This window comes from Spironucleus salmonicida, chromosome 4, assembly GCF_000497125.1.
Source record: "Spironucleus salmonicida strain ATCC 50377 chromosome 4, whole genome shotgun sequence".
Taxonomy (NCBI): Eukaryota; Fornicata; order Diplomonadida; family Hexamitidae; genus Spironucleus; species Spironucleus salmonicida.
In genome coordinates, this window is record NC_090599.1 from 1,274,267 (window position 1) to 1,297,390 (window position 23,124).

Below are 23,124 nucleotides of genomic sequence, written 5' to 3' on the forward strand. Positions count from 1 at the left end.
CTCAGAGCAGGCTGTACATGTATCTGGGATAAAACCTTCGCAGTTGAGCAATGGGAAGTGCGGCCCAATAATAATTCCTAAGAACGCAGTCATAGCATACAGACACCGATTCAGCGTTGCATATCCTGCATGTAAAATCATCCCCATAGTAGTAGACCCTGAGTATATCAGCTAGTTTGGATTTGAATATTTGCCTTGCATTTTGGAAGAAGTGGGAAAGAGCTGACAATGCAATACTTAGTGTTGCGGATAATACAAAATAAAGTTCGCTAGAATATGCAATTTATAATTCAATTAGATGGCCTGAAAGGTGGATCATCCCGAATAAAGCTAGTATACGCTATAATCGTCTAAACTTAGTGTGGTGGATACCTTAATTTGCTCACATTTAGGTTTACTCATACAATGCCCATCCACATAGTAATGTTTCTCCTACTTGTAAATATTAGTTTCCCAGTTACCATTTGACTACTAAAAGACCATAACCTCCTATTTCGCTATATAACCAGTACAACTCATAATCTCCCAATTTCAGTTTGCATGATAAACTACAAAATCAGTTACCATCCAAGCAATAGCGTAAAGATAATCCATTCTCTGCAAAGCAAGCTAATTCTTTCCGAACTTACTTTTCTAGGAACCTCCTAATCTTTAGCATCCACCGTTCAGAGGCTTTGTTGCATGTCTGCACAGTGCTTCTATTATTTGCAGCTACCAGACCGTCTCAGCATGCCAAATCTGATCCTGCACTGCCCGAAACCATCTCACTCGACCTTAAACGACATTTTGACCCCCATTCCGCTCAGTTCGCTAACGAGCACCAGACACACCTTAGGCATGATGCACTTCTTCAAGGCCCCTTAGCACACTTGGCACTTTCCGCCCTGGATCCAAATTCCGCCGCAATCCTCACAGATCTCCACGATTCTGCCGTCGCTTTCCGTGCACAATCTGCCCCTTAACAGAGCTGTCTTGCCATAGTTGATTACAGCATGTATCTCTATTTTCCTAACAAATAATACACTACGTTTAATCGCCTATTAGTAACTTTATATTTTCAACCAATCACAACTAGCCCTAATCATTATAATTTTAATATGAGGTTCATTAACTTATGTATTCAATAACTGATTCATTTTAAAAATAATTTTTACTAGTTTTTCTATTTGTTCCCATTTAAATGCAATATATCATCATTTAACTTATTTTTAGACGTATAAACCATCGAAACTTTGACTTTTATTTAAAAACTACTATTTTTCTTATTTAAACGGTAGCGATTTAAGGCTCCATTCAGCACATTATCAATTAAACAAAATAAGCATTCAAAATGAGCTTAAACTAAAATTAATACTACTTTAAAAGTTTACTTTCTACTACTTAAACCATCAATAATAACGTTTTTTATCTCTCTCGCCATTAAAATTACACATAATTTGAACTAATTCTTTCAATCGGAGTTATCATTGTGAATTGAAATCAATTTTCCACTCCACCCCTCCAACCTTCAGAATTTGCTCTAAAAATAAACGATTTTGCGCCAACTAAAAGAGTACCTTTTCGCGATCGAAACCATCCTGACCCAGAAAATCTGAATCGTCCAAAATCGCTTGCAAAAGCGATCGGACGGGCTTGTTTTTCTTTTGTAAAACCTCTAGATTTTAAATTTCAGTCGAATTGCGCATTTTTGCCAATTTGAGGCAATAAATGAGAATTTTCTATTTTTGTGACATTGAAATCAACTTTTCATTCCCAATCCAAGAAGTGTCAATTTGCTTTTTATTCTGTAAAAGCTGGCTCAAAATTGTCCCTGTTGCATCCTGATTCAAATTCAATTCTAATTTTTCGCTTCTTATTTTACAATTTTTTAGAAAGGTTTTTATAACGTTCAGTTCATGTAATTTGCAGTCAATTTAGCTCTTCAGAAAGCCCAATTCTTCGTGGCACTATTTACAAATTTTGCGATTCAAAAATTGATTTTCCGTTTCTTTTTGGTCAATTTCGCGGACCATAAAAAATTCATTGAATAATGATTTGCCCAGAAGCTCTTTTAATAGGTTGTCTTTATTGATTTATTTTCGCTGAATTTCGATTTTTCGCTGCTCGCATTCCTGAATAATAGCTCGAAATTCAATATTGAGTCGCTCGCGGAGTTGAACTTCTGTAAGGAATGCATTTTCGTTCCTTTTATCAGCACCTGTCTAAATAAAATTTTACATCAAATTAGCTGTTGCTAGGCGGGAGAATAAAGATGGCGAAGATGTGTCGAATTAGGAGAATTTCTAAACCTTTTGGTCTATATGTGTGTTCTCTTCTTTTAGGGCATTAATTTACTAGCGTTAAATTGTTATAAGGTTTTGTGAATTTGATATTTATTATTACAGAGATGTAATAGTTGTCTAAAGTTGTTCATTTAAAGCGTGTGTTTGTTTGGTGAGTTTTCGATTATCTGTCATTTTTTGAAGAATAATAATAGTAATACGATATAATATTAGCTTAAATTTACTTAACATAATGTATTATTTAATATTTAAATTATTTATTTATGTATATACTTACTATAGAAAATATCAAGTAGAAAACTGATATATATTAGCTTAATAAAAATTATGTGTATACGGAACTTTTAATTGAAGATATTAAACTACTTAAATACAAAATCAAAAGCAGTAAGAAAAGTTATAATATGACAGAACGTCAAAAACGTATATATTAAGTTTATAATAATATAAATAAAGATATTTAAGATTAATAAAATTAATTAGAATTCTGTTAGTTACTTTTGAAAAAAATCTTTAAATATAGTTATAATAAAATATAACAGTAAAATTGATTGAGTTTTTAAGCTTCTAATATTATTGATATTTTATCTTATATACGCGACAATTCAAAATATAATGAATGGTTAAAGTTTTTAATATTACACATATTATCATCCGTAGATTAAAATGAAGGTTCCTCTATCTACAAAATTTTATACAATGAGTTCAGTGGAAAATAAGAACCAAAATCCTCTTAGATCTAATTTTTACAGTTAGACACAACAACCATAAAAGTAAGTATCTAAAATAAATTATTCTTAGAATAATTAAAATATTTTTAAAGTAGAAATACCTTAGCCTAAGTTTCAATCAAATTTGGTTAATTCTTTTATACCTAAATCATAAACATGTGGTAATAATACTCCATTTATGACTATCAAATCATTAGATATATAAATGTAACCATTTATGAATTAGCAAAAGGTGAGACCATAGTCTGCTAAACCTAGTAGAAAATCAAAAGAAGTTAATGATGAACTAACTATAACCTAATTATAAACACCAAGGAAAGTAGTTTATAAATCTTAAATTTAAACTTAAAACAGATTTTAACGAGTAAAATCAGCACAATCATTTACTCCATAATATAATGGTTCATCCAAGTGTTAGTAGGATGCTAGGGTTTAAGTTTTCTAGAATTAAACATCCTCAAGATTATCAATAGATGATTTTGAAATTATCTGAATTTCATATTTACTATTCGTATATTTAATATTATAATAGTACCATTCCTATTCCCATTCCTTGAAATGAACTTAACTTATTCAGTACTTTGCCATAGTTGTGGTACTGCTATCGATCCTAATCCTGCCACACTATGCATGAATTGTTTGAAAAATTAAACTAACCTAGCTGAGCCAGTCGATGCGGAGTAAATTATTCATTTTTGCAGGTAATGTGAACGCTTTTGCACTGAGCAGGGAAAATATGTACCAGCTGCTTTAGAATCTACTTAACTTTTAGGTATTTGTTTGAAAAAAATAAGAGGTCTAAAAGGGCTTAAAATTAAAGATGCTGCTTTCTTATGGACTGAGCCACATTCAAAGCGTATTAAAGTTAGACTCACCCTCCAAAGAGAAATATATAATATTTTAATTGAATAGGATCATGTTTGCACTTTTACTCAACATGTCACAATGTGTGACGAATGCTAGTATACATATACTGATCATACGTGGACATATTAAGTTCAACTTAGATAGAAAACATAACATAAGAGAACATTCTTATATCTTGAACATGAAATTGTGAAAAATAAGGATAAATTGCATTTTACTGATGTTATTAAATAACCTGAAGGAATTGACTTCTGCTTTAAGTAAAAATCTAGCTGTAATAAATTTATAGACTTTGTCCATACCAGAGCACCTGGAATTCATCATTAAAGTGACAAAATGGTGTCTGCTGATATAAAGTCCAATACTGCATACATTAAACATTCTGTAATTTTCAACCTAGCTATTATTTCAAAAGATGATTTAGTTATTGTCCCAAAGAAGTTACGTCCTTTAATTGGACATATTGGACCTGTATGTATAGTTTATAAAGTTAACTAACGTATTCACTTGGTTGACCCTTTAACAGGTAGTACTGGATCTTTAACTGCCGCTTAATATTTTTCTGCATAATTTTCATCTGTTTAATCACGTAAAAATCGTATTAAAGCCTATATTTGTGAAACAGAAGAAGGTGGTATGTCTGTCCAGACTGATATAGATTCAGAATTGAGCGAAGTTCACTACTGTAGAAGTCATATTGTCAATGCTAAAGAGGATACATTTTGCTGGGTTTACTAAGCCGATTAAATTGATTTTAACAGTGAAAGTGAATTAAACAGGGGTTTTGAGGTTAATTAGAAATATTATATCATTAACAGGGCTTAAAACGTTGAGAAAAAGCGTAAATAGCTAAAAGATGAATGTCATGATGAAGAAATGGGATACTAGGATGATGATTACGAAGCAGTTGCTGAAATGCTCGACGAAGATGATCAAGGAGAACTTTTAGAAGATGAAGTGCTGATAGAAGGGAATGGATATTGCCCTGATATTGATGAGTGATGAGTATAATCATTTGGGTACAAAAATTTCAGGGTGCTTATCTATAACATTAATAAATTATGATAAAACTTCCTTTTATGGTTAATCTTGACATTCTTTAGCCCATATAATTTCATTCTTCATATCTAAAAGCACCATATACCACATATTTATTACTAACTTATCACCTTTCACTGCAAAGTTTAATTCAAATTCTTATTGATCTATATCAATTAAATTTATGTCAGGCTCAATAGCCAATACTTTAACTAACATCATTTAAACGTTATCAGATTCGGTTTCAAGTTTTGTTACAGTTTCCACAGCTTTGAACATTCTGTAAGAAGCGAAAAAATATGTTACTTACTTATAAATAATAATATATAATTAAAACCAGTATTGCTTAATTGAAATTCTCAATTTGATTAAAATACATTTTATTTAAACCAAAATTTTAATCAAATGATAATAAACAATATACTTATTCATTATGTGATATTTACCTTTTTAATGTTATTGATATAGGTCAATTGTTTGATATTTAATTAAGAGTACGATAATAAATTTCTCAAAATTCTCACCCAAAATATTTAAATACAAACAATGTAAGTTACATTACCTAATAGGAGATTATATTAAAAATAAAAATATTAAGATTTATTAGTTCACTTTCTTTATTCCAAATTAAATTAAATATTTAAATTTAGTATAATATTATATATTGTATTTTGATTACTAAATTTAGTATAAATCACTGCATTAAATTTTATTTATTTTATAGTGCGATAAGAATCCTATGATGATGTATATAACTAATGAATGTTAATATTATTTTTATATAACACTAAGTTATATGAAGAAAATCTAACTTTTGTTTTCGTTTATATTTCATACTGCAGAAATAAGTATTTAATTCAAGAAGTAGTGATATTAATAAAATTATCATGTTTAAAACAATAACACGTGATACTATATTTATAAATTATTGTATTGAGCTATATTAAGAGAAATATTTTATAGTAAATTTTATTATAAATATTATAAATTATTACTAATAAATTAATGAATATTATAATTTAAATTATTTCATTAACTTAATTTTTAAATAGGATATTATAATTATAAGTTTTACTCAATTGTTAAATAATAAATACTATATTGTATGTTAAAATAATATAGGGAGAAAAACATCATATTTATTAAGTATATTGTAATGAAGTAAAAATAAGTAACTTATTTTACAAAAACTAAAAAAATAGTTCCTAGTATAAACATATAAATAGCTATGGATTATTTTATTAAATGAATGATGCTGGAACATGCACAAGATTCAATGCAAACTGTAAAAAAAATCATTTCTGCCCAGCAGTTGATTCTGATACTGCATCAGTTCCATGTTTACCATGTACTGACAATATGATTCTTGGATAGGGGTGTTATTGTGTAGATTTCACAGCAATAACTAATTGTAAGGGTTGTAATGAAGCTGTATGCACGGAATGTTTATCTGGAACTTATTTAAGTAGAAATAGATGTGAAAACTGTTAGAAAGGTTGTAGCAAATGCACTAATGCTAACACATGTACAGAATGTATGAAAGGATATGATTTAGACACTACCACCGGAGTGTGTAGTTTAATATGCAATAATAACAAACAGTGTTAGGATGCTAAGTTAGGTTATTGCAATGTAATTGATAGGAAATGTGTACCATGTGATTTAAAATGCGAAATATGTGGTTCTATAGAATTGTGTTATAAGTGCAATATTGTCGATTAAATTACGACTATAAGTGGTACTTGTACTCCCTATTGTAACTCTTTAAAACATGGTTAATATTGTGACAACGGTGTTGCTAAGCCGTGTACAAATAATATCACTTCACAATGTTTTTGTAGTGCTTCTGCAAACTGTGCTACTTGTTCAGATGACAAATCTTAGTGTGCATCATGTTTACAAAATAGTATATTAAGTAGCCCTGGAAAATGTGATCAATGTGTGAAGGGATTTGAAAAAATTGGTAACATGTGCTGGCGAAGTGCTGCTTAATCTCAAAATAAAATTGGAGGAGGAGCAATCGCAGGTATAATCATAGCCATTATAATACTAATTGGAGCTGTAGGTGGTGGTCTTGCTTATTATTTTACAAAAAGAGCTAAGAGTTGATATTAAATATGTTATATTGATTATTTATGTATAGGCCAAATATTGATAGAATAAAATAATTATATTCACTTATTAATTTTTAATTTTTACATAATTTTAGTATTGAAGGTATGCAGCATCCATCATAATATATTTGTAGTTATCGCAATAATGTTTATTGTTATTCCTTATTAGAATAATGTAAATATGTATTAAATAGTTTATACAATTTTAATTTTAATATTATATCCGACTTACATAAAAAAATAGTGAAATAAACTGAAATTTATTTCTTTATCATACGTTAATTAATAGATATTTTTAGTGAACTTTAGAAGAATAATTATATTTCCTAATATAATTATTGTATTCTTATTACATCTACAGATAGTTTAAATTGGTTTCGATAAATTCGATATTTAATATAATTATGATCGCAATTAAATTATGAAAATATATTTTCTATATACTAGTTGTATTTACTTCTGTAATGTTATTAAAACAATTTTTAATTATTCGTACATATTAATAGTATTTATTAATTTAATACAAATAAAAATAATAAAATGCCTTCGAAAAATTTAGAGTTTAGTGCCAGAGAACATAGAGAGGCTTTTTCTACGGCATTCAATGTATAGTCTAAATTTATCGAAAATTAATTTAAGCTTAACTCAATTCCTATTTTATCATTTGATTAAAGTCAATTTCTTCCTCCGTAAATTAATATTAAGTCATAATATGTATCAAGCCCAATAAATAAAAGAAACATTTTAAATAATATCTAGAAGCTTTACTAAAGAGATGACTACGACCGGCTGTTCTACTCTGTGGGCGCGGCGCCGTTTTAGCTGAAGGGGAGGGTAGACAGCCTATACCGCAGGATTCAGGAGGAGCGCGCGCAGTCACCGCTCTAGGTCCACCACAGAGCCGCAGAGCCGCCAGCCAAGAAGCTGAAGCGCTTCGTGTCTGTGCCAGGATCGCTGCATGCGTCGCCGCGCGCTATGTCCTCTATGTCGGTGCGCTCCTACGAGCCGCGGAGCTGCCAGCAAAGTCAGGTCCAGTGAGTTCTATCTTCACTCGTTCTTCCCAGGCTCCAGGTCGAACATTCCCACCAGCTTCAGGTACGCATTAACCCCGATGAGGGCTTGAAGCAAACCGCTCGCATAGTTCAGCCAGCCGACCTTGACCACTCCCTGCTTCGAGGCCAGAGCGCGGGCAACCTGCTTGTTGCTGACCGAGAGCGGCGGCAGCATGCTAAGCTGCACCTTTTTGTTCGCGGCCTACATCTGGGGCTGCGCCATAAAGCGGGTCCCGCGCACCCCAACCGGGACCGCGACGCACACGCGCAAGTCCTTCCGCTCCATCAGTACCGCAGTGCCGAAGGTCTGAATCGCGGCCTTCGAAGCCGCGTAGAGCGAGAAGAAACGGGGCGGGAACGAGGCGCACAGCGAGGACGTAATGGTATAGTTTGTGAGGGAGGGCAGCTGCAGGAAGTAGTGCGACAGCAGGATGTGGGAGGTCAGGTTTTGGGCCAGGAACTCGGCGACCTGCGCACCCGAAAAGTCTGAAAAGCGGCGGTAATGGCCGCACCCGTGCAGAGAGTGGTAGTGCTGGATCTCGCTGGCCCGCAGGTCATGCTGCCGTAAAAAGGCCTCGAAGTGGCCCTAGAAGGTCGCGGTGTCGCTATAGTCGATCTGCATGGCGTAGACATCCGCGTTGGATTCAACCCATTCCGGTAGGACCGAGGTGCTCCTCGTCAGGAGAATGATCTTGAAGCTATTCTGTAGGATTTTGATTAGCTCGAGCCCGATACCGCCGGTACCGCCAGAAATAACCGCCAGGGGCTTGGCACCAGGGGCTGACCTGTAGCTGACAGTGTTGTAAGCCGACAGCGCGAAGGTGGTGAACGCGAGGAGCGCGAGAGCGAGGAGGGCCGCCTTGTACTGCATTTGCACTTAGCAGCGGATTATAACATATTATCGTATATGCTGCCTCGCCGAATGGACTGCTCGGCGGCCAGGTCTCTATGCCAAGGCCGCGTGCACACTGCCTAGCCTCGATATGGCCTATGGGTGGCATCGGCGGTATTCGCCGCATTGCATGCTAGCAGGAAGTCAGCATATAGCCCAGCTGAAGTCTTTCGCCGCGGAAGTCAGTTTGATGGCAAATCGCGGGATGGGGAGCTAGAAGTTGGCTGCACGCGGCCGAACTAACGTTCCATCGCGGTTTCAGCGCGTCTACCTCAGGCTTCCAGCGCCCTGGCCACGTTGGCAGGTTGCCGGGTGAGCGCTGCTTAACGCTGGGGCGCCAGTAGCTAACGGTGCGGGGATACTTGAAGCCCTGAGCCACCTAAGTGGTGAATTCCCGCATCGCACTAATTGGACATTGCTCAGGCGGATAGGCGAATAAATACGACACTCCCAGGCAGCAGGAATTTCAGCTCGTACAATGCTAACGCCTCTGGAATCCGCCAGGCGCACGGGCGATATGAGCGTTTTGCTTGTGCCAAAATATCCTCTGGGATGTATGGTGGATGCATCGTATTTCCGAGCCAGCCAGCTGCATAAACTCGCTGCTCTTAAAGGGGCAGCAATGGCACATAGATTGGTATGTGAACTGAAACCGGCAATGTGTATTTCGCATGGCCGTTTAGCTTGAACTTTCGAATGTAATCACTAATGCTTATTTTGCTACTGGTTCTGACCAGCATCGAAGAGATGGATTTATGAAGTTATGTGATTGGTCGTTTAATGACAAATACATATAGTCTTTCTATTTCGATTTTTATTTCCTCCAAATCAACAGGGAATATAAAAAAATCTCTTTTTATATTGAATTCTGTCGAAAGATACTATACAATTTTGGATGCGAGGTCTCTGACATTTATTACTAAAATATTAGATAAGCTGAAACGAATAGTATATTTCATATAGTAAAAGACTAGAGGTTAAGTGTTTTAGAAGCATTAAAATACAATTAGTTATTATTTTCATTTTTAGCTTCAGTTTAATCATATAATTTAATAGTATTTATTCATAATAAGTCTAAATAAAAGTATTGCACTGTTCAAATTATAGTGGTATTTCATTTAAACTAATTTTTAGACAGGTATATTATAATATAGTTACGGAGGTGACAATGCAAAAAGTATAATTTAGACTGGAATCTATCATGTTATCACAAACATTCATGAAAAATTCCTTCATGTATATATTCTAAGCTATAATTGATCCTTGCTATTATAATCTGTTTAAGATATCTAATACTACATTAAATTATTCTTATAAGAATGAAAACAAACGTTAGTACTTTTCCGGGACAGATTTTCTTCTGATAAATTTTTAATTAAATAGTAAGTTTATAGCTGGAATTGAATTTATGCTTTAATATCAGAGCATCTGTAACCAGATATAGAAGATTAATAAAATATAAATTTAATTTAACATTAATAATCAATTTTTCCAAAGACAGAAATTAAAGAACAGAGCATTTTACTCTGAATAAGTAAATTATAATTATAAATTTTAATGAATATCTGCCCTTCTATTGTGTAATGATATCTGCTATCATTCAATAAGAATTCATAGATAAGGCAATAGTACTCGTTTCATATTAAACAAATTAGTAATACGATCTAGTATTCTTAATAAATGTATTGTTCTAGTTCATTAAAACCATGTTATACTGCATTAGTACCTACTACATACGATAAATACCATTTTAATTAAAGATCATGACAATACTATTATATTATAGATTAAAAGTACTTCGATATCTTTTAGTAAATATTCCACTACTATTTTCGTGGCAAATCTAACACTTGAGGAGCTTAGATAATAATATTATCATAATAATAAATATAGTATACCTTATCCGACGATTTTTACTTGGGAGTATAATCATCTGGCGCTGAATATTCTTCATATGACTATGGAATAATAACTTGTGTTATATTTAAACAAGTTTCATCAATATGAAAAATGATTGAATACTATCTATGTCAAATCAGATACATAATTGGGTATTAATAATCCTATTAGATAGATGTGGAATGATATTATGACTGTGAATCTCCTGTATCTAGTTAATTTTCATATAGTGTAATAGCATTATAACCTGCCTTATGACTAATTTTGTTTTGCTTTACCATACAATTAATTCAAATATCTTCAGGTTTATTTTAACAATCTTTCCAGTTACAGTAATGTAGCAATACGTGCAAGATGTCATTTTGTATAGGTAACGTCTTTTATTCTAGCTAATATTTGTTGCTGTATAGTTAATATATGACCAATTGTAGCATCTATATTGTACAAACCTGGTATTCCCCTGAAGAAGCTTGGATAGTATTATTTAATTTCATTCAAAAGCCGCATAATGTCCAAATCTAAAATAAATCAAAATTAACATTAGCTTATGATCTTTAAAAGCTAGATAATAATTAAATTACATCTTTGTATTATATATTTCACTGAAGCTCTGGCATTTCAATACATACAAATCCGTTTTATGCTTCTCCTTCACCATCATAGGAAAAATGAAAAGCATCCTCTTGGATTTCTGAAACTCCAAACAATACTACACTTTAAAGGCATTTAACAATGTTTAAAACACGGTCTGATGTTCCATAAAGCAGACCTGTTTACATTTTCATTGCAAATGCTTTGCAGATTGCAAGGGCAACCTCGTGCTTCTTGACTTGCAAATGGAATTTTTTCTAGTTATTTAATGTTTCCATGGCAAGCTTTTAAAGAATCTTAGGAAAATCATATAACTTGATATACTTTTGCTTTGGCTAAGATGGAAAAAGATCGATATTTGGTTTAAGAAATACTTATTTAAGATTAGAAATGCGAACATATATTTATGACTTCTTTTCGTTTTGGTTAGGAATATTTTATTGTTTGAGAAGAATGGTAAAAAATGCTTCAAGATAGAAGATATCTGATAAAAGATGGTTAGAAGATATTTTCTCTTAATTAAACGAGAGTTTCTATATTGCGTATATTTATTCAGGTTTAAAGTTAGGTAAGAAAATATTTAGTTTTGAAGCGTGTTCCTATTTTTGAGCAGGTTCCATTATTAAAGGTAAATGAAGAAGGGAAAATAATAACTTAACATAAAAATAATACTATGGGATATATAGTGACTAATTAATTTTAGATTTTACAAAATGAGGTAATTCATTTAGTTAGAATTACCTTTGGAATAAAAAATTTAACAAAGATAACATGATACAACAAATATAAAGTAGGTCTAGACCTTGAGGATGCGAAGAAAATATCATCTTTCTACTGTTATGATCGAAGATGATTTTATTGAGCTAGAATAGGAACTAGGGTCTAAGAGCAGGTAGAGGATGAGAAATAATGTAACAACTTTGTTAAAATTGAACTATTAATAAATAAAAACTATAAGTAGTATATTTTTAAACGAAAAACTATTCATGTTTTTGAAATATATTATATTTAATATTTCACTACGAACGATAAGATAATACTTAAACTAAGAGTAAAGTCATTGAATACATGAATAATATCAAACTATAGATAATCCTTAACTTGAATTATATTATTGCCATCACAAAAAATGATATTCTATAAACTAAAAAACAAATTATGAAATCAATCATCATCTTCATCTAAATCTTCGTCGTCCAAATCCTCAAATATTCCCTACAGACTCATATATCGTTCACCTGTATCTGGAAGAATTGTTATGACATCGCAGTCATATTTTGAAGCATATTGAATTGCTGCATAAACGTTAGCACCACTGGACACTCCTGCTAATATACCTTCTTTTCTGGCCAATAACTTTGTTGTATTTAAAGCTTGATCATCATTAATTTACATTATTTCATCAACAATATCTGGATTATATACTTATGGTATAAATCCAGTTCCAATACCTTAGATTACATGAGGCTATGGTTTACATGCTTTTTATGTCTCTAAAATTATTGCTTTTTCTGGTTCTAAAGCAATCGATTTCAATTCTGGAAATGCTGCTTTTAAAGGAATAGACGCTCCAGAAATTGTACCTCCTGTACCACAACCGACTACAAAAAATTTTGGATTAATATTATACTCTTTACACTAATTAACTAGTTCTACACCTGTTGTGCATTCATGAGCTTTAACATTAGCCTGATTATCAAATTATCCAAGACTAATATAATTTTTATTTTCATCCATTAGTTCTTTACATTTAGCTATAGCCCCTCTAGTTCCAAGTGTGCTCTCTGTTAAAATAAGGTTCGCTCCATAGCCTTATATCAATAAACGTCTCTCAATTGACATATTTGAAGGCATAACAATAGTTAAAGGTATTTGATAAGCTGCGCACACTAATGCTAGAGCAACACCAGTATTCCCTGATGTAGGTTCAATCAGTCTGGTTTTAGGTGTTATCCTATTCTATGATATCAGATCTTTAAGCATAGCAATTGCCACTCTATCCTTAATTGAGCCCCCAGGTGAAATAGCTTCATATTTACAAAATACCCTGCCTCCTTTAGGCAGCTATTATAGACGAATAAGTGGAGTTTTTCCAAGTTCTTCTGTTATTAGCGTCATTTATATGGAAAAATATATAGAATTTTGCAATATAATATATAGATATAATTACTCATGATTACTCACAATTTCTACTTCTATAATAATGTCTCAAATATGGTTATTTGTATAATATATGAAATTAATCATAAATATATTTTATTATATAATATTCCATAATTTCTATGCGGTAAAATGGAGTATGTAACGTCAGAAACAAAGAATGGATATTTCACTGAGAATGAATTAGTGGAACTTAGAAAAACTAAAGTTTAATAAAAAATATCTGATATTGATTATTTAGCCTAACATAGTGAAATAGAAGCAATCATTAATGATCTCTATAAAAAATTATTAGATACAAAACCAGACTCAAAAGAAGTTTATAAATTTGTTGCAAAGTATTTCATAGAATTAAATGAAGAACGCAGTAGAGCTATGGATTGAGTATATTCAATAATCATTAATTACACTATTATTTAATTTATGAATTATTTATTATTTGGAGTCTGATATTTTGGAAAATATCAAATCTTAATTTAATTAATATTATTTCGATACTACAATTGGAAAATCATAAGAACATTCTAAATTATTTCTAGCTTTTGTTCTGAAACTTAGATATTTTTTCGACAAATAACCATTTGATAGTTCATTTATTATATTTGGTATAATCATTTACAATTAATTGCTTTTTAATATAGGCTGTGATTCTTACTAACATTACAATAGCTAATTTCCTTCGTATTATGATTTATTATTATATTTTGTAGGTAGAACTTTTTCAAATTGTATAGATGCTTTAACATTAGTATCAATTACCTAAGACGTCATCCGTTATTTTATTGTAGTAAAATTAAGATTTCTCATCCTCTACCTGCTCTTAGACCCTAGTTCCTATTCTAGCTCAATAAAATCATCTTCGATCATAACAGTAGAAAGATGATATTTTCTTCGCATCCTCAAGGTCTAGACCTACTTTATATTTGTTGTATCATGTTATCTTTGTTAAATTTTTTATTCCAAAGGTAATTCTAACTAAATGAATTACCTCATTTTGTAAAATCTAAAATTAATTAGTCACTATATATCCCATAGTATTATTTTTATGTTAAGTTATTATTTTCCCTTCTTCATTTACCTTTAATAATGGAACCTGCTCAAAAATAGGAACACGCTTCAAAACTAAATATTTTCTTACCTAACTTTAAACCTGAATAAATATACGCAATATAGAAACTCTCGTTTAATTAAGAGAAAATATCTTCTAACCATCTTTTATCAGATATCTTCTATCTTGAAGCATTTTTTACCATTCTTCTCAAACAATAAAATATTCCTAACCAAAACGAAAAGAAGTCATAAATATATGTTCGCATTTCTAATCTTAAATAAGTATTTCTTAAACCAAATATCGATCTTTTTCCATCTTAGCCAAAGCAAAAGTATATCAAGTTATATGATTTTCCTAAGATTCTTTAAAAGCTTGCCATGGAAACATTAAATAACTAGAAAAAATTCCATTTGCAAGTCAAGAAGCACGAGGTTGCCCTTGCAATCTGCAAAGCATTTGCAATGAAAATGTAAACAGGTCTGCTTTATGGAACATCAGACCGTGTTTTAAACATTGTTAAATGCCTTTAAAGTGTAGTATTGTTTGGAGTTTCAGAAATCCAAGAGGATGCTTTTCATTTTTCCTATGATGGTGAAGGAGAAGCATAAAACGGATTTGTATGTATTGAAATGCCAGAGCTTCAGTGAAATATATAATACAAAGATGTAATTTAATTATTATCTAGCTTTTAAAGATCATAAGCTAATGTTAATTTTGATTTATTTTAGATTTGGACATTATGCGGCTTTTGAATGAAATTAAATAATACTATCCAAGCTTCTTCAGGGGAATACCAGGTTTGTACAATATAGATGCTACAATTGGTCATATATTAACTATACAGCAACAAATATTAGCTAGAATAAAAGACGTTACCTATACAAAATGACATCTTGCACGTATTGCTACATTACTGTAACTGGAAAGATTGTTAAAATAAACCTGAAGATATTTGAATTAATTGTATGGTAAAGCAAAACAAAATTAGTCATAAGGCAGGTTATAATGCTATTACACTATATGAAAATTAACTAGATACAGGAGATTCACAGTCATAATATCATTCCACATCTATCTAATAGGATTATTAATACCCAATTATGTATCTGATTTGACATAGATAGTATTCAATCATTTTTCATATTGATGAAACTTGTTTAAATATAACACAAGTTATTATTCCATAGTCATATGAAGAATATTCAGCGCCAGATGATTATACTCCCAAGTAAAAATCGTCGGATAAGGTATACTATATTTATTATTATGATAATATTATTATCTAAGCTCCTCAAGTGTTAGATTTGCCACGAAAATAGTAGTGGAATATTTACTAAAAGATATCGAAGTACTTTTAATCTATAATATAATAGTATTGTCATGATCTTTAATTAAAATGGTATTTATCGTATGTAGTAGGTACTAATGCAGTATAACATGGTTTTAATGAACTAGAACAATACATTTATTAAGAATACTAGATCGTATTACTAATTTGTTTAATATGAAACGAGTACTATTGCCTTATCTATGAATTCTTATTGAATGATAGCAGATATCATTACACAATAGAAGGGCAGATATTCATTAAAATTTATAATTATAATTTACTTATTCAGAGTAAAATGCTCTGTTCTTTAATTTCTGTCTTTGGAAAAATTGATTATTAATGTTAAATTAAATTTATATTTTATTAATCTTCTATATCTGGTTACAGATGCTCTGATATTAAAGCATAAATTCAATTCCAGCTATAAACTTACTATTTAATTAAAAATTTATCAGAAGAAAATCTGTCCCGGAAAAGTACTAACGTTTGTTTTCATTCTTATAAGAATAATTTAATGTAGTATTAGATATCTTAAACAGATTATAATAGCAAGGATCAATTATAGCTTAGAATATATACATGAAGGAATTTTTCATGAATGTTTGTGATAACATGATAGATTCCAGTCTAAATTATACTTTTTGCATTGTCACCTCCGTAACTATATTATAATATACCTGTCTAAAAATTAGTTTAAATGAAATACCACTATAATTTGAACAGTGCAATACTTTTATTTAGACTTATTATGAATAAATACTATTAAATTATATGATTAAACTGAAGCTAAAAATGAAAATAATAACTAATTGTATTTTAATGCTTCTAAAACACTTAACCTCTAGTCTTTTACTATATGAAATATACTATTCGTTTCAGCTTATCTAATATTTTAGTAATAAATGTCAGAGACCTCGCATCCAAAATTGTATAGTATCTTTCGACAGAATTCAATATAAAAAGAGATTTTTTTATATTCCCTGTTGATTTGGAGGAAATAAAAATCGAAATAGAAAGACTATATGTATTTGTCATTAAACGACCAATCACATAACTTCATAAATCCATCTCTTCGATGCTGGTCAGAACCAGTAGCAAAATAAGCATTAGTGATTACATTCGAAAGTTCAAGCTAAACGGCCATGCGAAATACACATTGCCGGTTTCAGTTCACATACCAATCTATGTGCCATTGCTGCCCCTTTAAGAGCAGCGAGTTTATGCAGCTGGCTGGCTCGGAAATACGATGCATCCACCATACATCCCAGAGGATATTTTGGCACAAGCAAAACGCTCATATCGCCCGTGCGCCTGGCGGATTCCAGAGGCGTTAGCATTGTACGAGCTGAAATTCCTGCTGCCTGGGAGTGTCGTATTTATTCGCCTATCCGCCTGAGCAATGTCCAATTAGTGCGATGCGGGAATTCACCACTTAGGTGGCTCAGGGCTTCAAGTATCCCCGCACCGTTAGCTACTGGCGCCCCAGCGTTAAGCAGCGCTCACCCGGCAACCTGCCAACGTGGCCAGGGCGCTGGAAGCCTGAGGTAGACGCGCTGAAACCGCGATGGAACGTTAGTTCGGCCGCGTGCAGCCAACTTCTAGCTCCCCATCCCGCGATTTGCCATCAAACTGACTTCCGCGGCGAAAGACTTCAGCTGGGCTATATGCTGACTTCCTGCTAGCATGCAATGCGGCGAATACCGCCGATGCCACCCATAGGCCATATCGAGGCTAGGCAGTGTGCACGCGGCCTTGGCATAGAGACCTGGCCGCCGAGCAGTCCATTCGGCGAGGCAGCATATACGATAATATGTTATAATCCGCTGCTAAGTGCAAATGCAGTACAAGGCGGCCCTCCTCGCTCTCGCGCTCCTCGCGTTCACCACCTTCGCGCTGTCGGCTTACAACACTGTCAGCTACAGGTCAGCCCCTGGTGCCAAGCCCCTGGCGGTTATTTCTGGCGGTACCGGCGGTATCGGGCTCGAGCTAATCAAAATCCTACAGAATAGCTTCAAGATCATTCTCCTGACGAGGAGCACCTCGGTCCTACCGGAATGGGTTGAATCCAACGCGGATGTCTACGCCATGCAGATCGACTATAGCGACACCGCAGCCTTCTAGGGCCACTTCGAGGCCTTTTTACGGCAGCATGACCTGCGGGCCAGCGAGATCCAGCACTACCACTCTCTGCACGGGTGCGGCCATTACCGCCGCTTTTCAGACTTTTCGGGTGCGCAGGTCGCCGAGTTCCTGGCCCAAAACCTGACCTCCCACATCCTGCTGTCGCACTACTTCCTGCAGCTGCCCTCCCTCACAAACTATACCATTACGTCCTCGCTGTGCGCCTCGTTCCCGCCCCGTTTCTTCTCGCTCTACGCGGCTTCGAAGGCCGCGATTCAGACCTTCGGCACTGCGGTACTGATGGAGCGGAAGGACTTGCGCGTGTGCGTCGCGGTCCCGGTTGGGGTGCGCGGGACCCGCTTTATGGCGCAGCCCCAGATGTAGGCCGCGAACAAAAAGGTGCAGCTTAGCATGCTGCCGCCGCTCTCGGTCAGCAACAAGCAGGTTGCCCGCGCTCTGGCCTCGAAGCAGGGCGTGGTCAAGGTCGGCTGGCTGAACCATGCGAGCGGTTTGCTTCAAGCCCTCATCGGGGTTAATGCGTACCTGAAGCTGGTGGGAATGTTCGACCTGGAGCCTGGGAAGAACGAGTGAAGATAGAACTCACTGGACCTGACTTTGCTGGCAGCTCCGCGGCTCGTAGGAGCGCACCGACATAGAGGACATAGCGCGCGGCGACGCATGCAGCGATCCTGGCACAGACACGAAGCGCTTCAGCTTCTTGGCTGGCGGCTCTGCGGCTCTGTGGTGGACCTAGAGCGGTGACTGCGCGCGCTCCTCCTGAATCCTGCGGTATAGGCTGTCTACCCTCCCCTTCAGCTAAAACGGCGCCGCGCCCACAGAGTAGAACAGCCTGTCGTAGTCATCTCTTTGTTTAGTTTTACAAATATTTATTAGTATATTTTTCTTATTAACAGGAGCAGATATAAACTCTGATTTAAATAAAATGCTAGAAGGAAGAAATTTACTTTCTTCAAATGCTGATATTGGAATAGAATTTAGCTTAAATTAATTAGTTATAAATTTAGATTGTATATTAAATGCTGTTGAGAATGCGTTTCGATTCTCTCTCGAACTAAATTCAATAGTTTGAGATGGCATTTTATAAATCTTTAGTTAAATTATTTACTCTAATAGTAAAATACTAGAAAACAAAATAAAAAATTAATGTATATAAATTACACTATTACGTTTAATACTTATTTAAACTTTACAGGTTCATAAGTTTCATTGTGGATATCGAATAAACTTATCACAGTTTACTTTTATATTTACTTAATTTGATGATATTTTTAACTTTATTCGTATCATAGAATAAAAATAGTTTCAGCTAACCTTTTTTTACTTTAGAAAGCATTGTAAATAAAATTTTATATTTTAATCTTACTTATATTTCATTTAAGCCTCTAGTTTAGATATTTATTAAAATAAATTGATAGGTGACAATCTTAGATAACATGACAATTTACATTGAGCATATAATTATGTGTTCTAGATATAAACGTGATATAATCTATGATGGTAACAGTATTTATTCATCATAATATATAAACAACAATGTAATTTCACTCTTATGCTGGTTCATCCTTAATAATATCTTCTGCAACATTCTCTTGTAATTATGTATGCTACTCCTCTGCACTCTTTATATTAGCAACTACTGGTGTCTATTCAACTTCCTGTTTTACATCCTCCTCTTTAACATTATCTACCACGACATGTTCAATATCTCCAGGCTTTTAGACTTCAGTATTTTTTACGCTCTCCCTCATCTTCTTATACTTCTCAGAATCTTATTGAATCTAGCAGAAATCTAACGTCATACCAATCTGGCTCCTATAAACGACACCTGCTGCATCTTTTAATACCTGACTTGCATAGCTCATCACTGGATAAGGTTTTCTCGTTATTTTCTGAAGTTGAATTTCGCGTGTATTAGCATCATGTTTAGACTATGTATCAGCTTCGGCATACTCAATAGTTTATGCTTCATTGATTTGCTTGAATACAGTCTAGTTTGTTTGTAATACCTAAGTGCGCTTTTACTGTATCTGATAAAGTCTAAGGGCTCTAGCTCTCAGTTCCCACTCACTACTAGTGTAACCTGGAACAATATTACTTTCATAAAAATGGACTGGGGTTTAGATATCAACGTCTATCATATTAATATAGTCAATCTCCTTATTTTATTGGATTTAATTTGAAATAATTAATCGTTCATCTGAGTTAAGAAGCGTCTCACTGGTAACGTTATATACTTTTCTTTTATAAATCGAGTACTTTTTATATGTATCTGACATTCCTATTTCAGCAAAAACTTGCAAAAATTCTTGACTTAAGAGTTAATCAATTGAATAGGGAGTTGAGAACACGTTCAGTTCGGAACTCCCAGTGAAATCACTTTCAGCCAGCCGTTTAATAATATACCTGGATGTCAAGTCAGCATATAAAGGGCGTCTTAAATATCCACAATTATCAATCTAAAGTTTTCTACCACCAATATTTTTGAAGACTAAAGATTCTACACCGTTACTAGGAGGCTCATCATTAACAATTTGTGCTCTGAAACATGGAAGAATATCAATAAATTAGGTCTAAAATCTTTAGATAGTTGATTCTCTTAATTCTCTAAATTATTAAGATGCGGCCAGCCTCGCTAAGCGAGGAATATCACAGAGAAATAGCATTGGAAGATAATCTGGACTTGAAAGAGAAACTGCAAATATTGACGCAAAAAACAACATTGGTGTATTGGAAAATATTTACTTCGACTATGCAGATGAGAATGAAATCAGTTCAGGGCCTCTTGGACCAGAAATAGTTGTCATGTTAGATGAAATTTAGCTTGCAGAAGGTCTTTCTCTTGCTTGCTTATTATCAGGTAACTCTAGCTTAGGATTATTAATAATGATCATCTAAGCAATAAACTTAAGATCTTGTGCAGTAAACAGAGAATTTGAAAATGATATGAAACCTGGCCGCGAGGATTATGGGCCAAAAGCTAGTACAGGGTCAATACCACCGAACAAACAATCTGTTGCAAAAATGTCCTCGGCATCTAATGCAGAGAAATGAGATAGATCCTTAACTTGAGATAAATCTTTCGTCTCTGTCAAAACTTAGAGTGCAAGTCGCTGGAATCTTGAATTTTCAACCCTTTCACCACCTCTACCGAACTCTTACACAAACCAGGCCCTAGCCTCAACAAGTTCATCAGATGTATATAATGGAGCGGCTGCCGAAGCATCTGGCAATACAGTAAACTAATTATCATCTATGAACGGTGATACACGTGCGTGCCAAGTTCTGAGACGAACAAGTTACTCAGAAATTCTTTGTAAAGTTGTATACAAAGCTGAAACTGCAGCAAACCTTGGATAAATTTATGCTTTTGGAACTGATTCCTTCTCTTTAAGTAAATTCTACAAAGATTGCACTGCATCTCTAAATTCCTATGAAACTTTTTTAAATTCATTGGATATTTTATTAATATCTTAAAATAATAATCCTAACTATTAAATTAAAATTGCTCTATTGATTTGATATAAAATTGTTTCTCTAGATCTTGAGCTTCGAGTCTCATCAGTGCTTGAACCTGTATCAATTGAATAAAATGTAACTGGCATAATGGATGAGACGTAAACTGCTAACTGTTAATTTAGTTACACTTCGACTGATTTAAATAAAATTACAATGCTTTATTCTAATCCTTAGAGAGCTTAAATTGGAGGCTCTCCAATCAATGTAACACCTGCGGTTACATCTGCCAACTCCATTAACTAACGTTATCCTGATGATAACGACTGATCTGGTTTATCAGCTGATGTTTCTTTAACAAGCATGTCTCTGAAAACTAAAACATCTGAACGAGGTAATATAGAGTTTAAAGAAATTTTAAGACCATATGCAAGTTAAGTATTATTTGCTTCTAAAGCAAAAGGCCTGCAAGATTCTGTGAGTAATTATTCTAAGGCAGAGTAAACAGTATCTTAGTTAAAAATGTTATAAATAGACTTAAAACAGTTTTAAGATAAAATCTAAGGCCTTTGTAAACATTCTTAAGTCAGATCTTAAAATGAAACAAATTCTGACATACTTGCGCCAGCAAGCCGTATAGAATGTGCAGTAATATTGTTATCAGAAATAGATAAAATTGAAACAGCAATCTCTAATAGTTAAGCCTGATCGGCCTGTGTAATTTCTGCAGAGCGTGATAAATCCTAGAAATATGATAGAATCACATACCTAGAAACAATTTCAGACAGAAAAGACTCTACCTGAGCGTCGGACTCCTGGAAGTAGCGCTAAATTGATGACTAGAGTTGTTGTCTAGACTTTTCCATTAAATTGCGGAACGTTTTGAGTTTATATATTATTATATATAAATTTCTTATACATTAAAAAAATCTCAAAAATGACCGCAACTACTCAAGTAAATGCGATTTCACTAAAAGGTTCTACAAAAACCGTTACTGAATATTTTGCATTTGCGATTAACTAAATTCTCTATCTACGTTAGGTGTATCCTTCTAATTGCTTTACCACAAGGCCTGCATATGATTTGCAGCTCCCGGTCGCTTAAGATGAAAAGTTAAACGCTTACCTAACGCAGGTCCTTAATATTACCGCACAGTGGCTTATGACTGGATAGGTTAAGAAGATAGTTTTGGCTATTTTAGCAGGTGAGAAGGCGATTGAGTGCTGGGAGTTCAACGTTGACTCGGATACAGCTACAAATTCAGACGCAAAGCGTGAAATTCAGGCGGTGATGAGGCAGATCACTGCATCTGTATCATTTTTACCAGTTATTAGCGAAAAGGTTATATTTGATATTCAAGTGCATGCAGATGAAAATGCTCTACCACCTCAGGGATGGGAAACCACTAAAGAAGCTTTGATTTAAGGTTAGAGTGTCGATTTTAGAAAGTTCTAGACCGGAGTACACTCTGTAGGCACTAGGGTTGTCTACGAGGAAAGAGGTGGCGACATTTGAAAAATT

General features: G+C 33.7%; 19 protein-coding genes across 19 annotated transcripts; 10 read left to right on the plus strand and 9 right to left on the minus strand. All coding sequences in view use genetic code 6, as the record gives it.

The window, feature by feature from the left end:
- Window positions 1-50: 50 nt before the first annotated feature.
- SS50377_24300 (uncharacterized protein) lies at window positions 51-1,334 on the plus strand (the record flags this gene model as incomplete). Its single annotated transcript, XM_067908144.1, has 1 exon — window positions 51-1,334. The coding sequence occupies one exon, from the start codon at window positions 51-53 to the stop codon at window positions 1,332-1,334; it is 1,284 nt and encodes a 427-aa protein (XP_067765118.1).
- A 129-nt stretch (window positions 1,335-1,463) lies between these two features.
- On the minus strand, window positions 1,464-2,456 carry SS50377_24301 (uncharacterized protein; the record flags this gene model as incomplete). The annotated part of the gene is made up of 1 exon (XM_067908145.1): window positions 1,464-2,456. One exon carries the CDS (start codon window positions 2,454-2,456, stop codon window positions 1,464-1,466), a length of 993 nt encoding a protein of 330 aa, XP_067765119.1.
- A 492-nt stretch (window positions 2,457-2,948) lies between these two features.
- On the plus strand, window positions 2,949-3,506 carry SS50377_24302 (uncharacterized protein; the record flags this gene model as incomplete). The annotated part of the gene is made up of 1 exon (XM_067908146.1): window positions 2,949-3,506. The coding sequence occupies one exon, from the start codon at window positions 2,949-2,951 to the stop codon at window positions 3,504-3,506; it is 558 nt and encodes a 185-aa protein (XP_067765120.1).
- Window positions 3,507-3,571: 65 nt separating this feature from the next.
- On the plus strand, window positions 3,572-4,882 carry SS50377_24303 (Nonsense-mediated mRNA decay protein 3; the record flags this gene model as incomplete). The annotated part of the gene is made up of 1 exon (XM_067908147.1): window positions 3,572-4,882. The coding sequence occupies one exon, from the start codon at window positions 3,572-3,574 to the stop codon at window positions 4,880-4,882; it is 1,311 nt and encodes a 436-aa protein (XP_067765121.1).
- A 9-nt stretch (window positions 4,883-4,891) lies between these two features.
- Window positions 4,892-5,197, minus strand: SS50377_24304 (uncharacterized protein; the record flags this gene model as incomplete). The annotated part of the gene is made up of 1 exon (XM_067908148.1): window positions 4,892-5,197. One exon carries the CDS (start codon window positions 5,195-5,197, stop codon window positions 4,892-4,894), a length of 306 nt encoding a protein of 101 aa, XP_067765122.1.
- Window positions 5,198-6,163: 966 nt separating this feature from the next.
- SS50377_24305 (Cysteine-rich membrane protein 2) lies at window positions 6,164-7,027 on the plus strand (the record flags this gene model as incomplete). The annotated part of the gene is made up of 1 exon (XM_067908149.1): window positions 6,164-7,027. One exon carries the CDS (start codon window positions 6,164-6,166, stop codon window positions 7,025-7,027), a length of 864 nt encoding a protein of 287 aa, XP_067765123.1.
- A 545-nt stretch (window positions 7,028-7,572) lies between these two features.
- Window positions 7,573-8,070, plus strand: SS50377_24306 (uncharacterized protein; the record flags this gene model as incomplete). Its single annotated transcript, XM_067908150.1, has 1 exon — window positions 7,573-8,070. One exon carries the CDS (start codon window positions 7,573-7,575, stop codon window positions 8,068-8,070), a length of 498 nt encoding a protein of 165 aa, XP_067765124.1.
- Window positions 8,071-8,079: 9 nt separating this feature from the next.
- Window positions 8,080-8,955, minus strand: SS50377_24307 (Short-chain dehydrogenase/reductase; the record flags this gene model as incomplete). The annotated part of the gene is made up of 1 exon (XM_067908151.1): window positions 8,080-8,955. One exon carries the CDS (start codon window positions 8,953-8,955, stop codon window positions 8,080-8,082), a length of 876 nt encoding a protein of 291 aa, XP_067765125.1.
- Window positions 8,956-9,395: 440 nt separating this feature from the next.
- Window positions 9,396-9,935, minus strand: SS50377_24308 (uncharacterized protein; the record flags this gene model as incomplete). Its single annotated transcript, XM_067908152.1, has 1 exon — window positions 9,396-9,935. One exon carries the CDS (start codon window positions 9,933-9,935, stop codon window positions 9,396-9,398), a length of 540 nt encoding a protein of 179 aa, XP_067765126.1.
- A 1,539-nt stretch (window positions 9,936-11,474) lies between these two features.
- On the minus strand, window positions 11,475-12,086 carry SS50377_24309 (uncharacterized protein; the record flags this gene model as incomplete). Its single annotated transcript, XM_067908153.1, has 1 exon — window positions 11,475-12,086. One exon carries the CDS (start codon window positions 12,084-12,086, stop codon window positions 11,475-11,477), a length of 612 nt encoding a protein of 203 aa, XP_067765127.1.
- Window positions 12,087-12,630: 544 nt separating this feature from the next.
- SS50377_24310 (Cysteine synthase A) lies at window positions 12,631-13,584 on the minus strand (the record flags this gene model as incomplete). The annotated part of the gene is made up of 1 exon (XM_067908154.1): window positions 12,631-13,584. One exon carries the CDS (start codon window positions 13,582-13,584, stop codon window positions 12,631-12,633), a length of 954 nt encoding a protein of 317 aa, XP_067765128.1.
- Window positions 13,585-13,758: 174 nt separating this feature from the next.
- Window positions 13,759-14,010, plus strand: SS50377_24311 (uncharacterized protein; the record flags this gene model as incomplete). Its single annotated transcript, XM_067908155.1, has 1 exon — window positions 13,759-14,010. One exon carries the CDS (start codon window positions 13,759-13,761, stop codon window positions 14,008-14,010), a length of 252 nt encoding a protein of 83 aa, XP_067765129.1.
- A 6-nt stretch (window positions 14,011-14,016) lies between these two features.
- Window positions 14,017-14,619, minus strand: SS50377_24312 (uncharacterized protein; the record flags this gene model as incomplete). Its single annotated transcript, XM_067908156.1, has 1 exon — window positions 14,017-14,619. The coding sequence occupies one exon, from the start codon at window positions 14,617-14,619 to the stop codon at window positions 14,017-14,019; it is 603 nt and encodes a 200-aa protein (XP_067765130.1).
- Window positions 14,620-14,712: 93 nt separating this feature from the next.
- Window positions 14,713-15,324, plus strand: SS50377_24313 (uncharacterized protein; the record flags this gene model as incomplete). Its single annotated transcript, XM_067908157.1, has 1 exon — window positions 14,713-15,324. One exon carries the CDS (start codon window positions 14,713-14,715, stop codon window positions 15,322-15,324), a length of 612 nt encoding a protein of 203 aa, XP_067765131.1.
- A 1,539-nt stretch (window positions 15,325-16,863) lies between these two features.
- On the plus strand, window positions 16,864-17,403 carry SS50377_24314 (uncharacterized protein; the record flags this gene model as incomplete). Its single annotated transcript, XM_067908158.1, has 1 exon — window positions 16,864-17,403. The coding sequence occupies one exon, from the start codon at window positions 16,864-16,866 to the stop codon at window positions 17,401-17,403; it is 540 nt and encodes a 179-aa protein (XP_067765132.1).
- Window positions 17,404-17,843: 440 nt separating this feature from the next.
- On the plus strand, window positions 17,844-18,719 carry SS50377_24315 (Short-chain dehydrogenase/reductase; the record flags this gene model as incomplete). Its single annotated transcript, XM_067908159.1, has 1 exon — window positions 17,844-18,719. The coding sequence occupies one exon, from the start codon at window positions 17,844-17,846 to the stop codon at window positions 18,717-18,719; it is 876 nt and encodes a 291-aa protein (XP_067765133.1).
- Window positions 18,720-18,728: 9 nt separating this feature from the next.
- SS50377_24316 (uncharacterized protein) lies at window positions 18,729-19,226 on the minus strand (the record flags this gene model as incomplete). Its single annotated transcript, XM_067908160.1, has 1 exon — window positions 18,729-19,226. One exon carries the CDS (start codon window positions 19,224-19,226, stop codon window positions 18,729-18,731), a length of 498 nt encoding a protein of 165 aa, XP_067765134.1.
- Window positions 19,227-19,690: 464 nt separating this feature from the next.
- On the minus strand, window positions 19,691-22,468 carry SS50377_24317 (uncharacterized protein; the record flags this gene model as incomplete). The annotated part of the gene is made up of 1 exon (XM_067908161.1): window positions 19,691-22,468. One exon carries the CDS (start codon window positions 22,466-22,468, stop codon window positions 19,691-19,693), a length of 2,778 nt encoding a protein of 925 aa, XP_067765135.1.
- Window positions 22,469-22,539: 71 nt separating this feature from the next.
- On the plus strand, window positions 22,540-23,118 carry SS50377_24318 (Mitotic spindle checkpoint protein MAD2; the record flags this gene model as incomplete). The annotated part of the gene is made up of 1 exon (XM_067908162.1): window positions 22,540-23,118. The coding sequence occupies one exon, from the start codon at window positions 22,540-22,542 to the stop codon at window positions 23,116-23,118; it is 579 nt and encodes a 192-aa protein (XP_067765136.1).
- Between the last annotated feature and the right edge of the window lie 6 nt (window positions 23,119-23,124).